This window comes from Ipomoea nil, unplaced genomic scaffold (assembly GCF_001879475.1).
Source record: "Ipomoea nil cultivar Tokyo-kokei standard unplaced genomic scaffold, Asagao_1.1 scaffold2921, whole genome shotgun sequence".
Classification (NCBI taxonomy): domain Eukaryota; kingdom Viridiplantae; phylum Streptophyta; class Magnoliopsida; order Solanales; family Convolvulaceae; genus Ipomoea; species Ipomoea nil.
In genome coordinates, this window is record NW_017619349.1 from 3,887,072 (window position 1) to 3,902,401 (window position 15,330).

Sequence of the window (15,330 nt, forward strand, 5' to 3'; positions counted from 1 at the left end):
TTTGTTAATTTATGAGTTTTATAATATGTTATGTGTGGTAATATAATTATTTAAATTGATTAATTAATTGAGATAAAATATATTTTGTGATTCGAACGTGACAAATGTTTTCTTAAAAAGTTTACTATTTATGAATTATTTAACACATAGTCTGAAAGTTTATATTGAATAATAAATATTAGCATCCATACCAAGTGGCTTGTAGTCCATTGGTATCGGATTGCTCTCCTAAGTGGGAGGTGTAAGGTTCGAACCTCAATTGAGGCAATAGTGTGTATGTGTAGGGTATCCCCCTTCCTTATAATAAAAAATATATATATATATATTAGCGTCCATTTAACTATAAGTATGCACTCATGATATTCATCAATTACATATCTAAATTCATTATTTAGTGCTAGTAATATTAAGTAATTTACTATGATCTTTCGTCTTCGGGAAGAAATTTTTAAAGAGATTTCAAGAGTGATAAAATTCCCGAATTCCTATCTTTTGTACAAATAGATCTCTCACATTTTGGGTGTCAATTCAAAGAACATCAGTAATTATATTATGTGACTATGTCCAAGTTGGGAAAAGTATATGGGAGTATGAAACCTAGTCACTCTTTTATAATTAGTAAATATGGTTGACAAATCATTTGTTAAATGTTGCAAATTGTTATCTTTTAAACTTTTAGTTTTTTCTATCTAGTACGTGAATTTAAATATTGAAGATCATTTTCATCTTATAAAATTTTTGATATTCTAATAAATTTGATCTTTTATCCCTCCTAATATTGTAAAATGGCCTTCATAAAGTATGCAGTCAGCCTGTTAAAATATAAAATGATCTCCTATTATGGACTCTAGGCATTTTAACAACAAAGATACTTTTTAGTGAAAATATTTACTAGATCCATCATCTTTAGTGAAAATATTTACTAGATCCATCATCTAGTAAGTAGGCATGAAGAGTACATATAAAGAACCAATAATATAAGGTACAGTGTCCATTAACCGGGACAATCCAAGTGAAGTTGGTCGAACTGTTAATTTGGTAACCACAAGATTTCCTATTCGACTCTTCATGAAAAGTATATATTAACTTCTTGGTTTGAATTGGTCAACTATAGGTGACCTAGGCTAGTTTTACTTCATGTAGTCCTTTACTAGTGATGGGGCCATGGGACCATGCATGGTCCATTTTATTGATGAATAAATCTTAGTCCAATGGGGTGTCCATTTTGTGGCCCAAAAGAAAGGAATAAAATGTTAAGTTGAAGAATGGTAACTAGCAAGATTCAAACTTGTAACCTCCACAAGACAACACACATCCTAATCCACCAAGTCACTACTTATTTTATGTATTGGAGAGCAAGAAGTCTTACTTATGCATGAGAAGTGCGCTGGAAGCAAAGTAGCAGTGGGGGGGGGGGGGGGGGGGGGGGGGGGTTGAACATGCATGTGTATGTATCCAAGAATGAATACTAGCTAATGTCGTACATTTGTCAACCATTCGGAAGGTCTTCAACACTATATAAGGCACATTGCCTCTCTTTAACACATACACCACGGTTTGATTCCATTGTTATTATTTCTAGTCCCTAATCGCGGTTATAACTTGTATTATTTATTTATTTTTTAGACTGCCCTTTTAGGCCAGTATCTCGGACTTTGTACATGTCATTTTGGGCCTAGCGTCCCAAGCAATAATACTACTACTTTCTTCCCTCCCGTTTTGTACTTCCATACGCAAAAGTGCATTAAAAGTACTATTAAACACACACAAAAAAATCAAATTTAAAAATTATAAGAAAATGCTAATAGAAATAAGCAAAGGAGAAATAATTGGCTTGACTCATGAATAATAAGTAAGACAGATAAAATTGGACTTTATGAGTAGATATTAAACTCAATACATTTAAGAAAGAAATGAAATGAAAACTCGAACTTGGAAGAGTAACAATTCAAAGATATGATGCCACGAAATCTCTGCCGTTTATTTTATTTTATTTTAGTTGTCGTGATCTTTCCTTTTCTTGGAAGAATAATTACTAGAGTGAAAGTCCAAGAACATTGTTAGAAGGAGAGCAACAAAAACAATGTTGAAAGTCCAAGCCCATATTCCTGAGCAACCCGACCCGGTAAGATGATAATACAGCATCAAACCCGAAATCATGAAACCGAAGACGAATTGGATAATCTGACAGTTGGTGACCAATTTCTTCCACCGTGGCCGGTGACCCAGCGCGGAGAGGAAGTAATAGGCGTACATTAGCACGTGAACGGCGGCGTTGGTAACCAGCGCTACCGGAATCAGTGTCTGCGCCGTCGATAACGCGATGTAGCAGACAACCACCACGCCGCCGTGGTGGAACACGTGGAGGAAAGAGAGGCGGCGGGAGCGGGACCCACTGAGGAGGATCAAAAGGGTATCTACAAATTCCAGAATCTTGGAGAAATACGAAACGTGGGCCCAGAAAAACACGGGTCCACGTGGCAGCGTGGCGGCCGCCGGGAAGCAGACCACCCATCTCCAGCCGTGAATGGCCGGCATTTGGCGGAGGGTGGCGAGGGTGCCGCCCACGGCCATGGAGAGGGAGAGGAGGCAGAGGATCATGCTGTGCACGGCGGCTGCGCGGCGGAGGGCGGCGGAGGAGAGGGCCGGCAGGACGGCGAAGCGGTGGAGGAAGAGAGTGACGGAGAGGTAGGAGATGGCCGTGACGGCGGCAAAGAGCGGCGAGGCGCCTAATGTCTCCCCTTCTTTCCACTCGTATTGGCTGATGGCCGGGTGGTCCACCAGCCAGTAGTGGATGGTGGAAAGAAGAGTCTCCATCACGGTACGAGTTTAGCTCACTAGTTCAGTAAGGAATATTCGGAGAAAGAATTCTATGAAACTCTGAAGAGGGTAATATTCTTAAATACTGTTCATTTGCATGCTAATCATACTTAAATTAGATTAAAATTTGGATTTTACTTGCAGATCGGAGGTGGTGGCGTGCGGCTGAAGTCACGGCTGCCCAAGGCGGAGCAAGGAATCTATAATAATATATGCATGCATGTGTCACGCTATCCTAATTATAAATGTAAGTTTTAAAAGAAATTTTCTTATTTTAAAATAGTAATAATAATGTCATCAGATCACAAGGTTATTGTCACAAGTTGTATAATATTTATTAAGAAATACTCCGTAATTTTTTAGTGAAAATATTTACTAGATCCATCATCCAGTTATAGGCATGATGAGTATAAAGAGTTTAATGCCTACCAAGTAGTATGAGGTATAGTGTTTATTAGCCGAGACAACTCTAGTCAAGTTGGTCGAACCGTTGATTTAGTAACCACAAAACTGTCTATTGATCTTTTTGATTTGAGCTGATCAACTATAAGTAACTTCTGGTTTACACACCTCTTGACTCAGAGGGCATATTCAGATAGCAACGGCAAACTTTCTCATAAATCAAAGTGTCTATTAGCCTTATAAAGATTAAAGAAACAAGTAAAAATCAAAAAAGGGGTTTTTCAAGAAGATGATGCTTTGATGAATGTTTTACAATGTACAATTGTACAAAAGGGGCATTTGTTGCCCCCATTAGCCATTACAAAGAACTAAAAATGAACCAATTGGAAAGAAAACAAAACAAAACAAAACCTTCTTCTCTCCTGTGCAATAGAAATTTGAGTTTTGCCCTTATTACCACCAGAAGCTTCAAGAATGGAATGAGAGAGACCAAATGGAATCCCTTTTCTCAGGATGACCATTGATCAGGTACTGTAAGAAAATATGTTGTCATTGCTTTTCTGAATCTTTTCTTGTACTGTTTTGGAGAAACGACGGTCGGAGATGCATTCTTCGGGCCCCCAAGTATGCCCGACGCCTTTACCCACGTCTCCAAGTGCTTGTCCCAAGTATATTGTCTCATGAAATCGATGATCCCTAACACGAGCTCTTTCCGCTCTTCGTCCACCCCAACCAACAACGAATAGTCCATCACATCAACCGACTGGAAATCGTAAGGCGCCATAGTATCAGTTCATGCACCAAATGGAATTTCAACAAGAAGTTTTTGTCAGACCACGAGGTGTCCTGAGCAGGCCCTAACTGTAGGAGGCACTTTTAAGCCCGTACCATACTCAGACTAATCCCCATTCGCACCGGCCCGGCCCAATTAAGGGGCAAAGTGCTGACCAGATTGGTTTTTCCATACCAGAGGGGATTCAAACTCCCGACCTCTTTTAAGGAACAAGAGTGCACGGCCACTCACGCCAACCAAGCTGGTTAAAAGACCAACTGGGCAATCATTTCATAATTTATCGAAAATTGCAACCAAGAATAGAAAGCTATATATTATCTGAATCCACATATTGTTTTCACGTAATTTCTGAAACATTGATTCAAAGATATCGAAAGTTCAAGTAGCTTACTTACCGCTAAAAAGGATGTGTCGTTCCAAACAGCTCTCTCCAGGCATTTCTTAGCTTTGCTTCCAAGAAATATCGGTTTAGTCTGCAATGTCTCTAAAAGGTTCAAATCTAACAGGACTTTGTTCGCTTTTGTATCTGAATTGTAACGGGATCGTACAGAACCCTTGAGATCATAAACCCTCGAAATAGTTCTCCCGTAAAACAGGTTCTCCATCACAATCAAATCCATTTTCGTATCCTTACCTCCTTTCAGGTACTTGACTGTAACCTAAAATTCATAATAAAAATTGGAATTACATTTCTTCTTCGAAACAAATCCACAGTAAAATCGTGCATATAAATACTTTCATCAACCTACTGAACCATACATAATCAAGAAAGAGAAAGAGAAAGAGAAAGAGTCGAACCTGAAATATACCAAGAACTTTTGCGAGGCAAGTTGGACTTCCCGAGATGAGAGAATCCGTCAAATATTTGAAGTACTCAGGACCAAATTCTTCGAAAGAATCTAATTCAGTCTTCTGAATCTGTTTTATTATGAACCTTTCGTCAAACGACTTAGCGAAATAAACATTGCTCTTCCCTCCCTGAGCACTCCATCTCCTACATCGGCTTAAAGAACGTATGAAGTCCAGTTCATTAGGACAGCATTTCTTCCGAAGAGTATCGAATTGTTTAGCAAAGTAGCATGTCACGGAAAACTTCACTTTCCCCCCAGCGTTCGAAGATTCATCCCCAAAAGATATCCTAAGATGAGGGGAACTTTTGGGATCCGAAAAGAAGGAACTAATTGTACTAGATGAATCTTCTGAACCATAGCTTACTTGGTGGATATAATCCAAATCCAGAGAGCCGAAAGGCTGCCAAGTTGAAAACTTTGAAACTAACGAATTTTCCTTGTGAGCATCGCCAAAGCTCCACCCTCCTTCAGACACAACACTAGGCTTATCATTGATCCAGTCCTTATATTCCCTCGAACTAAGTGCATAGGATATTATGCTAGTGGGCTCGTTGTCATATATAGCAATCACGACATCATTTTGCCCGTTCTGTGGAACCATCAATCTGGCTCCTTCAGGCAGAAGAGATACATGAGAGATAAAAGCGGTTGATGAACTCTGTAAAGGATATAACTTCTGAGCCTCACCGGGTAATAACTGAGAATAAGTCCTCTGAACAGTGGAAACAGGGTCTCGGATCATATTCCTGTAGTCACCAGAAGCGTGAAAAGACCTTAGAGTTGACAAATACAACGACGATGGTGGCAGTCCTTTCCCAATTCGTTCTTGAAGTCTCATAGCAGAGTCGAAGGAATGAACTCTTGCTGGTGACCTAAGCTTTCTTACAGAAAAATGCTCGATTTGGCTTAGTTGCCTGGAAGGAGCGGTTTCGGGTACATCTTGCAGCGAAGCACGCAACTGCGTTTTTTGAGATTGATCTATACCAGTCCAAGCAGAATCTATCTTATCAGAGAGAACAGCTGCAGAACAAGGGGCAAATTCTGAAGATGAATTCTTGTCGGGATTCTCCACCTGAATTTCTGAATCCTGACATTTTTCATCTTCACATGAGGTCAGCATGGAATCTTCTGAATGGTCAGCATCTAATTTTGGGAGTTCGAGTGTATTCTCTTCATGAACTGGCTCGATAATGCCATTCTTCAAACTCAAATCACTTCTCCACCTTTCCAGGTTAGTAGAAGTTGCCTGCTCTAGTGAACCAGAACTCTTGTTAAGGAGGGAGTCCATTGAATAAAGCCGACGATCCCAAACATGCGAAGCAACTATGAGGGAATGCCTCATGCGATTAATTTCAAGAATATCAATTGCTTCCCACTCTTTATCCAAAACGCCTTCTTCAGTAGGTTGAAGCAAGTCCTATCAGGGAGAGAAACATGAATCAACAGAAACAAAAAAAAAAATGGAGAAATGATAAAGGAGCATGTTTTTGTTTTGATGTTTGGTTCACAAAAAACTGCATTAAGAGTGACTTTTCGCAGGTTAGAACTCACATTGTAATCATCCTGTTCTTTCATTAAGAGGTCTCTTAAATCCAGCATGTAGTTTTGCAATTCACTCGTATCATACAGTTCACATCCTATCGACAAACTTTTCTCCTCAATCCTGTTAAAGGCACTTGCTATTTCACCGTAGAAGGACTTCGCTTTGCTCAAAAGCTGCAAGAAAACAAGATATTAAATCTACAACATTCGATATAGGGACAAAAACAATTTCATTCCAGGAAAAGCATTTTCAGAGACTATGTAGCACCTCAGCAGCTTCTCTCCTTGTCCAAGCCTGCTCCGCTTTACTACTGAATTCAAGAATCGATGGAGGCAGACGGACTGAAAGAATATTAATAGGAGAATAGCGGAAGATTGCAACCATACTCCCTGATCTGTCAAAGGAAATTTGATCCTGAATCAGACCAAACTGAAGAAATAATTTCGGTTATTACATTGTGCCTGATTGTCAAGCCTATTAATATGATAGATTAAATATTGCACTTTACATGTTTGGCAAAGTTTATAGATTATCGATTGAGTTAATACCCAAAATGGTCCTCGACTATAGTGGTTTTTTTCAATTTCGTCCTAAATGACTTTGGTGACCTAATGTAGTCCCAGACTTTTGTGTTTTTGCTTTAGTCCTCCGTTTGTTATTCCGTCCATTTGGTGTTAAATAGAGGGACAATTCAGTAATTTCAATTTTGACATCTCTTTACTCCTAGACCTGCGAAGTGCGAAATCCCTCAAATTACTCCCAAACCTGCGAATATAAAATTTGATTCGTAGGTCTAGGAGTAATTCGTGAAAGAAAGAGGGATTTCGCACTTCGCAAGGCTAAGAGTAAAGAGAGACCAATATTGAGATTATTGAATTGTCCCTATATTTAACACCAATTTGACAGAATAACAAATGGATGACTAAATGAGCAAAACCACAAAAGTCTGGGACTACATTAAGGCACCAAAGTCGTTTAGGACGAAATTGAGAAAAACCACTATAGTCGAGGATCATTTTGGGTATTAACTCATTATAGATTGTACAACACTTCTAGCTGATAATACCTAACTGTAAAATAAAGTGGATTCTTAAAGGTAACCCATATATAAAATAAAATGAAATTATCAGTAATAACCAATGGATCACACACCCATAATATCGGAGGCAGTCCCTTTGCAGAGAATGACCACAACTTGCCACACGGTTGGCAGTGGCATGGTTGGAAAAACTAAGTTCCAAAAACTTTCCAAACGATAAGCCCCAAGCAGCATCAGACATAAGTACCCTGCGAGTCGCCGGTGGGACCCCCTCTACTTGTGCACACCTGAGGCACCGATGCCACATCCATATCTTTTTGTCCTTTTCTCCAGGAAGCTTCACTGAGGGAATGCGCCTAACGTTAATTGTAAGGTTCCCGTGCTGGTGAATATAGCAAATGACATGAGCCTCAGTTGGCTCCTTGCATGATCGACAAGATGCCTGGCAATTAAAGCACAATAATTAAAAAATAATTGAAACTAGAGTTAATATTATTTTTTTTGGGTGTAGCCCAGGGTTTCCACCGTCGAACACAGTGACTAATCCCCTTTGCTGAATTATAGGCACCTCTATTGGGTGGGACAGCTGGCCTGGAGATTTAAGGTTACTCCATACCCTTGACCTTTGGTTAAGGATAGATGAGTCCCTTCCACTCAACCACACCCCCCAGGTTAACTAGAGTTAATATAAACTAAATAAAAAAAAGGTTTAATAGAATTTACCTGACCAAACAGATCATCCTGAAGATATCGACCAAGAGGCTTATCGAAAAAGCCATAAAACTGTATGCGTAGGAGTCGAGGGCGCTCACATAAAGTATCATTTACCACACAGCGACTTGAAAAGGATACTAATATGCTTTGCTGACTGTCACCAGCTGAATAATAGTCAGTCGAAGCTTCAATTCCATTAACTCTTTCAGCTGTAGGGCGTTCTGAAATTTCACCAGGTTCACCATCCTCTTGACAAGAAGTATCCTGTGACCTGTCCCGTTCGTGGCATCTGCTCTCGATAAATTCACCAGAAGTTAAATCATCAACTGATACAGATGATGCTAAATTCCCATTGTACGTGGTGGTAGGGAGAACATCGCTCGATCCATCTTCACTACAGTGATGATGTTGAGACAACGATTCAGGCACTCCAACTTCCAAAGAGAGCGTAGCAGATTCTCTATCAGCAATTTTAAGTGTGGAAATTGAATGCGGAATTGCCATTTTAGGAAGACTAGCACCCTCATCAGTGAGGAAAGACGTTTCCAGGGATAGATGATATGCAGCAAATACTGCATATTGAACAACCCTCTTCACTTTCTTTAGCTCTTCCCGACAACATCCCTTAAGCAGGACCTACAGAATGTCAGATAAAAATCATAATTTCCCTCTGTGCTTCAATATTTCATCTCTCTTGATGCATCAATTAGGTAAAAACATAATCTTGATAATACGTAAACACATGGCACAAGTACTGACAAGAGGGAGAGGAAGAAGGCGAGAGAAAACTGCATTAAAGCAATTTGTAGGAGTTGATAATAGGTTCAAATGTTCAATCAATCTCAAAACAATTGTGCGTGTAATCAAATGCCAAAATAAGTCCAAGACCATAGACTGTAATAACACGTGCATACATACATACATACATACATACATACATAGCAATTCATGTTTCACCAGCAGTTAAAATCAGGGATATAGATTTGAGAGGAAGGGAACAATACCGTGCAGCCTAAACGCCTGATACAGCCATCAAAAAACATCAAGGTTCTGGATGGTTTCTTGTTTAACTGGTTGGTGGCTTCATGCTCCTCAGACACTCTCTCTAAATAAAAGAGTTCACAGTGGCCCAGTCTTGCTGCTGTTATGTTATCAATGGATGGAGTTATAGAAGCACCAGTGCACCGAGCAATCCGCTCTAGTAGTGGCCTTTTAACATTCAACACCAAGGATATCTCTTTTGCCAATAGATGCTCCTGAGCATATGAAGATACACTTTTCTCCACAAGAAGCACATTTGGACGGTGAGCCTCAATTTTTGAAACAATTGTCTTCAGGTGATCTCTTTCCTATCAGCACAATGAAATTCATAAACTCTCCTCCCTAAATCCTAATTAATCTTATCTCAGTCAAAAACAAGGCAATCAAGTAGAACCTGTTGCAGTAAGGTGTTAAAAGAAGCCAGTTGATTAGGAACTCTTTGGTACTCAAGTGCCCCTCCTAAGAGAAGTAATCGAGCATTTTTATAGTGTGATGTCATGCGCTTGTGTTTGATATTCTTTGTACAGACAATCCCTCTGATAAATGTACTGCAAAGAAAAAAACGTTCAAATCCTCTTAATGAATATGAATGCATTTGAATACAATAATGAAAAACATATAAACCAGCTTGATTGGCGTGAGTGGCCATGCACTCTTGTCCCTTAAGAGAGGTCGGGAGTTTGAACCTACTATCGTATGGAAAAACCAATCTGGCCAGCACTTTTGCTCCTTAATTAGGTCGGCCCGGTGTGAACGGGGATTAGTCTGAGTATGGTATGGGCTTAAAGGTGCCTCCTACAGTTAGGGCCTGCTAAGGACACCTCGTGGTCTGATCAAAAATAATGGCAAACATATAAATAATCCAGAACAAGACAAGTATCTCACCTGTCACAAGGCCTTCCTGAAGCTACGCATTTAACCTTCACATAGTTAACAGGGTCCATGCTTCCCCCTCTACTAGTATCTGGTTTCACAAAGCTTGCAGCTTGCCAAGCTATTGTGGTTACTATATCGAGCCATTCCTCAGCACTTCCTTCTTTCCCTGACATTACTCCTTCTGCTTCCAATAACTGTGACACAAGAGCCCTAAAATGGCCCTGAACTACATCTCTTATAGCCTCTTTGTGACCCCCGTTCTGTTTCTCCTTCAACAAAAATGCGTTAGCAAGACTCCCACTGGAAGAAAACGCTGCACCTGATTCTCCAACTTCATCATCCTCGTCATCATATGTAAAGAAATTGTTTTCTGTTTCATCATATTCATCTTCGGGAGGAGGAGGGAACCATATGAGACCGTTGTTTTCAAACTGACTTTGAAAGAGAGACAAATTATTGCCAAAGCCATTGGTGGTCTCAATATCCTCAGTTCCTTTGTCAACCCTTCTTAAAACATTCAAGGTTTCTTGGTCAAAGGAACTATAATTGGGAGATCTCTGGGTCTCCATTTGCTCTTGCTGTACAGAATGCCCAACTCTATTGGAAGTAAAATGAATCCTAGAGGGGCTGTCATTAGGACTTGATCCAACTGACTTAAAACTGTGAGGTTCATGCCTAGCGCTAATACTACTTGAATCTATATCTGAAGAAGTATCATGGCAGCAATCACTTGATGGGCATAAAAATTCATTTGTGGAGTCCTCCCCTTCATCATCATCACTCCTAGATTATAAAAATCAGAATAATACTTATTAGTTGCAAAAGCTTCAGGAAGCACTAAAAAGAGAGAACTTTCACCTAATAAGTCATAAACATAGACTTCTTTAGAGCCGATTTTTAAGGACATGGAAGAAAACATTTAGTCAGACACAGTTTAATTATATGAATATCAGTCACTAACCAAGAAATCAGATTATTGTTCTTGCTATTACCTAAATCTAATCTACACATGTGGTTAATTATCAGATAAACAAAACTGGGAAACTTTTTGCAAGGGGGTTTGGTAAAAAATTGGCCTATAGGCCAATTTTGGCTTATTTGACCACTATTAATTGTTTGATTTAGTTAAAATATCAATATAAATGTTTGGTTAATTAGCTTTTTGCAACTCCGAAAGGCTAAAATTCAAAAAGCTACTCCAAGCAACTTTTTCAATTAGCTTTTTCATAAAAGAAATTATACCAAACAGCTATCAATTAACAGCTAATTTACCAAACACTTTTCTACAATCAGCTAATATTATCAACTTTTATACCATCTAATTAACACAATCAGCTAACAGCCATTTACCAAACAAGGCGTCAGTATCCTTGACATATTTACAAAGTACTTGGAAACAAGGGATAACACAGTTAGCTACTCCAAAGGAACCAAAGTTTGCATGCCTATAAGGTTTTTGAATAAATATGTGCCAAAGTTCATACCTGCTCGGTGAGCGACGAACAAATACTGAGGACGGATTGCTTGAAAAAGATGCAAAACTACTCTTTGCAGCATTGGGAGAATAGCCATCAAACCTGTCACTACTATAATTTGGTGATGGAGGTTCTGGGCTTTGTCTGGGAGAGTCAGAAGGATGGATTACATCACTATACTTCCTTGCACTTCTATGCCAAGTGCTAAGGTCAGAACAAAATTTGCAAGAAATGATACCAATATCAGCTTCCTTTGTGTTTTCCATACCACCTGATGCAACAACATCCAGGGATTGATTACCCTGCAAGCAGTCCCCACAAAAAGCTCGATTGCAAATTTGGCAGTGGTACTTCAGGCAAGATTTGGTAAATTTCATCTTGCATTCACAGCAGGTTATGTTCGAATCCATTCCAAGTCCTCCAGACAGATAAGTTGGATAAATGATTCCCCAAGAAATCCAAGATTTAACCTTCCCAATCAAATCGGGTAATGAACTATCAGGTATTCCCATAGACCAGTGGTATCCCACCAAGTATAATCACCACATCTGCCTCAGAGGGAAAAGCAACACACTTTTGATTGCTTAAGAGTACAATTCCCACAGACTTATCAAATTAGTGGGTATCAAAAAAGGGGAACCCAATCCAAGTAATGATGGAAACTCAAACCCACAATAAAAATAGTGGGTCTCTTCAAAGTTATTTATGTGTTGATTTTCTGATGAAAATTGGGGTTCAAAAAGAGCAAGACAAAAAACAAAACCTAATGAAATTCCCCCTGGAAATTCACTAAATATGAAAGGCTATTGGAACCATTAGGTTCAGACTAATCTGATTGTATATACACCCTATTCCATGACAACTATAGCACAAACAGCAACAACAATTACACAGTATGAATATCAGACTCAAATAGTAGAATCAACCCAATAAACCCAACTCAACCGATCCCAGAATCATCAAGCTCAGATCCCAAAATCGAATCTTTCATCACAATCAACAAGAGATCCAAAACTTTGCCACCCTAAGGAGCTTTCACTGAATCAAACCCAGATCAGATTCTTCAATAATCCCCTTAATCAAACAGTAAAACCCACCAAAAGGCACCCAACAAAGTTCAGAACCGAGAAAAGAAGGTACTGGGTATGATCAAAACAGTTAATTTCAGCTACATGGAGAGAGAACTTAGCTTGCTTGATTCTCCAATAGGCGTCGATTGAGAAGAAAAGAAAGATAAATACGGAGTAGAAATTAAAGAGTGAATTAAATAACGAAGAGAATGAGAATGTATAGCAGGAAAAGGAAGAGTACGGAGAAGGTTCTGGCTCGCATCTCCATATGCGGAGCCATCATCTCCTTGCTGAGCAGCTTCTACAGCAATGAAGAACAAACGCTAACTCTCTCTCTCTCTCTCTATCTCTATCTCTCTCTCCCTTCTTTCCCGGCAACACTTTTGCTTCCATTTTTTTTTCACTTCTCAGCTAACATTAAAATATACGGCAAAACATGCTGTTTCATGTGCATACAGTCATACAGATGTATTAAATATATATAAATACATCATATTTGTGTATGTATAGTCTCTCTCTCTCTCTTACTTTCTTCTCTTTCATCTATCCATAATTTCAGTTCTCTTTCTGACTTTCTTTATGCCATGAAAATATTTTAAATATATATTCATGCGGACCATGCGGTTTCTTAGGGTTTATGTCATGAAAATGAAACCATTTTTTATCACTCAGGAATCTGTTGAGCATATAGTTATTAATGTATAATTCAATTATCAGCTTAGACTTTTAGTTGAGATAGAACATATGTTTCAATTTGATATCAGAGTCATTCTTTGGAACCCATCACATACCTGAAGGGGCGTGTAATCCAACTATCAACTTAGCTTAGATTGAGCATATGCTTTAATTTTTATCACTGAGGAATCTTTATCATACCTTTTGATTTAGAAGTATTATATTTTTCAAAGAAATAAATATTTTATTCTTGATCAGTATTATATTTTTAAATAATTTTTTAATATAAATATTATATTTTTATATTAATCTGACTCGTGTCACGAATAAAGATCCAAAAAATAATCTCACATAATTTTTTTTTTCTTTTCGTTGCATTTTCTTTTACCATTTCCTGATTTGGACTTGTTTGGTAAATGTTCCTCTGAACTCTCTACTAACCCCTTGGTCAGCATGACCATTATTTAATTCTTTATTTTTATTTTTTGTTTTCTATAGTACTTTTTTAGTTATTTTTTATTCTTGAAAATGGAAGTATCCACTAATATATTCAGTAGAATTTCTAGTTCTACGACTAAAATATATGACATCACGTGTAATATTGTAGAATTTGTGCATATAGGAAATTTTTGAAGGAAAATAATTTTTTCCTTTATGAATTTCCCGTATTGTAGAATTTAATATTTTTTAATTATTTTAATTTTTTCTGTGTTAAATAGTACTTTTCATGTAGTTTTTATATATATTATATTACGGAGTATACACTAACAATAAACTTAATATTATAAAAAAAATTAAATTGTAAATAATTTCAATCAAGTCTCATTTACCGAACAAAGCACATAAAATGAGACGAACGAAGTATTAAATTTTTTTTTTGTAGTGTCATACAATATATTCCATAAAAATAGAAACAATCATTTAAGTAGAGAATTCTTAGTAAACCCTAATTCTCTCTCGTTCGACTACTCAAATTCTTACACGGTCGTCGCCTCCGTGAAGCAAGCAGATCGGAGGCAACGTCCAATCGTCTTCTCCTGCCGTCATTCCCACCGCAGATAGTGTTCGCTTTCTTGTCTTTTATATCTTCATCGTTTTTTCTTTCATTCTCTACTTTCGCACGGTTATTTCCATTTACTTTGTTTTATTTGTTTAATTTTATTTGTCATTTTTATGTTTTTCCTCTCGTTGTTTTGACGAGTTACTTCCTCTCGTTTACTTGGCGAGTTCTTTTTTCATAAAGCGTGGAACGATAAAACTGATCATGCGTATGTGAATCTCATCTTGGGCGACAAACATGACAATGAAAAAGCATGAAACGATACAACTGGTCATGCGTATGTGAATCTCATCTTGGGTGACAAATATGATAATGAAAAAGCGATGACAATGAAAAAGCGACCCAAGCGTGAAACGATACAACTGGTCATGCATATGTGAATCTCATCTTGGGTGACAAATATGACAATGAAAAAGCGACTTCTCTGAACTTCAACCACTATCAATCTTGGGTACATTAGATGGATTGAACCATTGACTTTTGATTAAAGATAGATGAATCCCTTCCATTCAACCACATCATAATATCGAGACATCTCTAATGTTGTAAATTGAAGAGTCTTGAAGGAAAAATAAATAAATAAAAACTCAAATAAGGAAAGAAAGACATTGAAGGGAAGGAAAGAAAAAGAAAAAAGTTCTTAGCCTCCTTGCACACATTAGGTGTAAGACATTGACAGGGCGTTTGGCTGGAGGGGGGAATTATGTGGGAAAGGAATTGTAATTCCATGGGAGTTGAATTACTGGGAATAAAGTGGGAATTTAAATTCCAGTGTTTGGTTGACAGGAATAGAATTACTAGGAATTTCAATTCCAATGTTTGGTATACATGGGAATTGAAAGGGAATAAGTAGTATAAAGTCAAAAATATCCATTATTGTTGTTAGACATTAATTTTAGGTTAAAAAAGGAAGGGGTAATTTTGACTCATCATTATCTTTTTTTTCCCAGGAATTAAAATACCAGGGGGGG

The 15,330-nt window shown here is 38.0% G+C and overlaps 2 protein-coding genes across 2 annotated transcripts; both read right to left on the reverse strand.

The window, feature by feature from the left end:
* Positions 1-1,972: 1,972 nt before the first annotated feature.
* On the reverse strand, positions 1,973-2,843 carry LOC109160956 (elongation of fatty acids protein 3-like). Its single transcript, XM_019309225.1, has one exon. The coding sequence runs from the start codon at positions 2,815-2,817 to the stop codon at positions 1,996-1,998; it is 822 nt and encodes a 273-aa protein (XP_019164770.1). The 5' UTR covers positions 2,818-2,843; the 3' UTR covers positions 1,973-1,995.
* Positions 2,844-3,481: 638 nt separating this feature from the next.
* Positions 3,482-13,165, reverse strand: LOC109160953 (putative 1-phosphatidylinositol-3-phosphate 5-kinase FAB1C). Its single transcript, XM_019309221.1, has 11 exons — positions 11,564-13,165; positions 10,089-10,862; positions 9,598-9,751; positions 9,167-9,511; positions 8,172-8,798; positions 7,562-7,890; positions 6,677-6,803; positions 6,418-6,582; positions 4,814-6,283; positions 4,411-4,674; positions 3,482-3,985 (listed from the first exon to the last, which is right to left on the reverse strand). Exons 1-11 carry the CDS (start codon positions 12,064-12,066, stop codon positions 3,731-3,733), a joined length of 5,013 nt encoding a protein of 1,670 aa, XP_019164766.1. The 5' UTR covers positions 12,067-13,165; the 3' UTR covers positions 3,482-3,730.
* Between the last annotated feature and the right edge of the window lie 2,165 nt (positions 13,166-15,330).

What these genes read in the sequence shown, in the direction of transcription:
- LOC109160956 (XM_019309225.1), bottom strand. Translation starts at nt 2,817, where the DNA reads ATGGAGACTCTTCTTTCCACCATCCACTACTGGCTGGTGGACCACCCG.
- LOC109160953 (XM_019309221.1), bottom strand. Translation starts at nt 12,066, where the DNA reads ATGGGAATACCTGATAGTTCATTACCCGATTTGATTGGGAAGGTTAAA. An exon ending in GTTCGTCGCTCACCGAGCAG is followed by an intron (nt 10,863 to 11,563) that starts GTATGAACTTTG and finishes TTTATAATCTAG; the next exon opens with GAGTGATGATGATGAAGGGG. An exon ending in TTAACACCTTACTGCAACAG is followed by an intron (nt 9,512 to 9,597) that starts GTTCTACTTGAT and finishes TTGTGCTGATAG; the next exon opens with GAAAGAGATCACCTGAAGAC.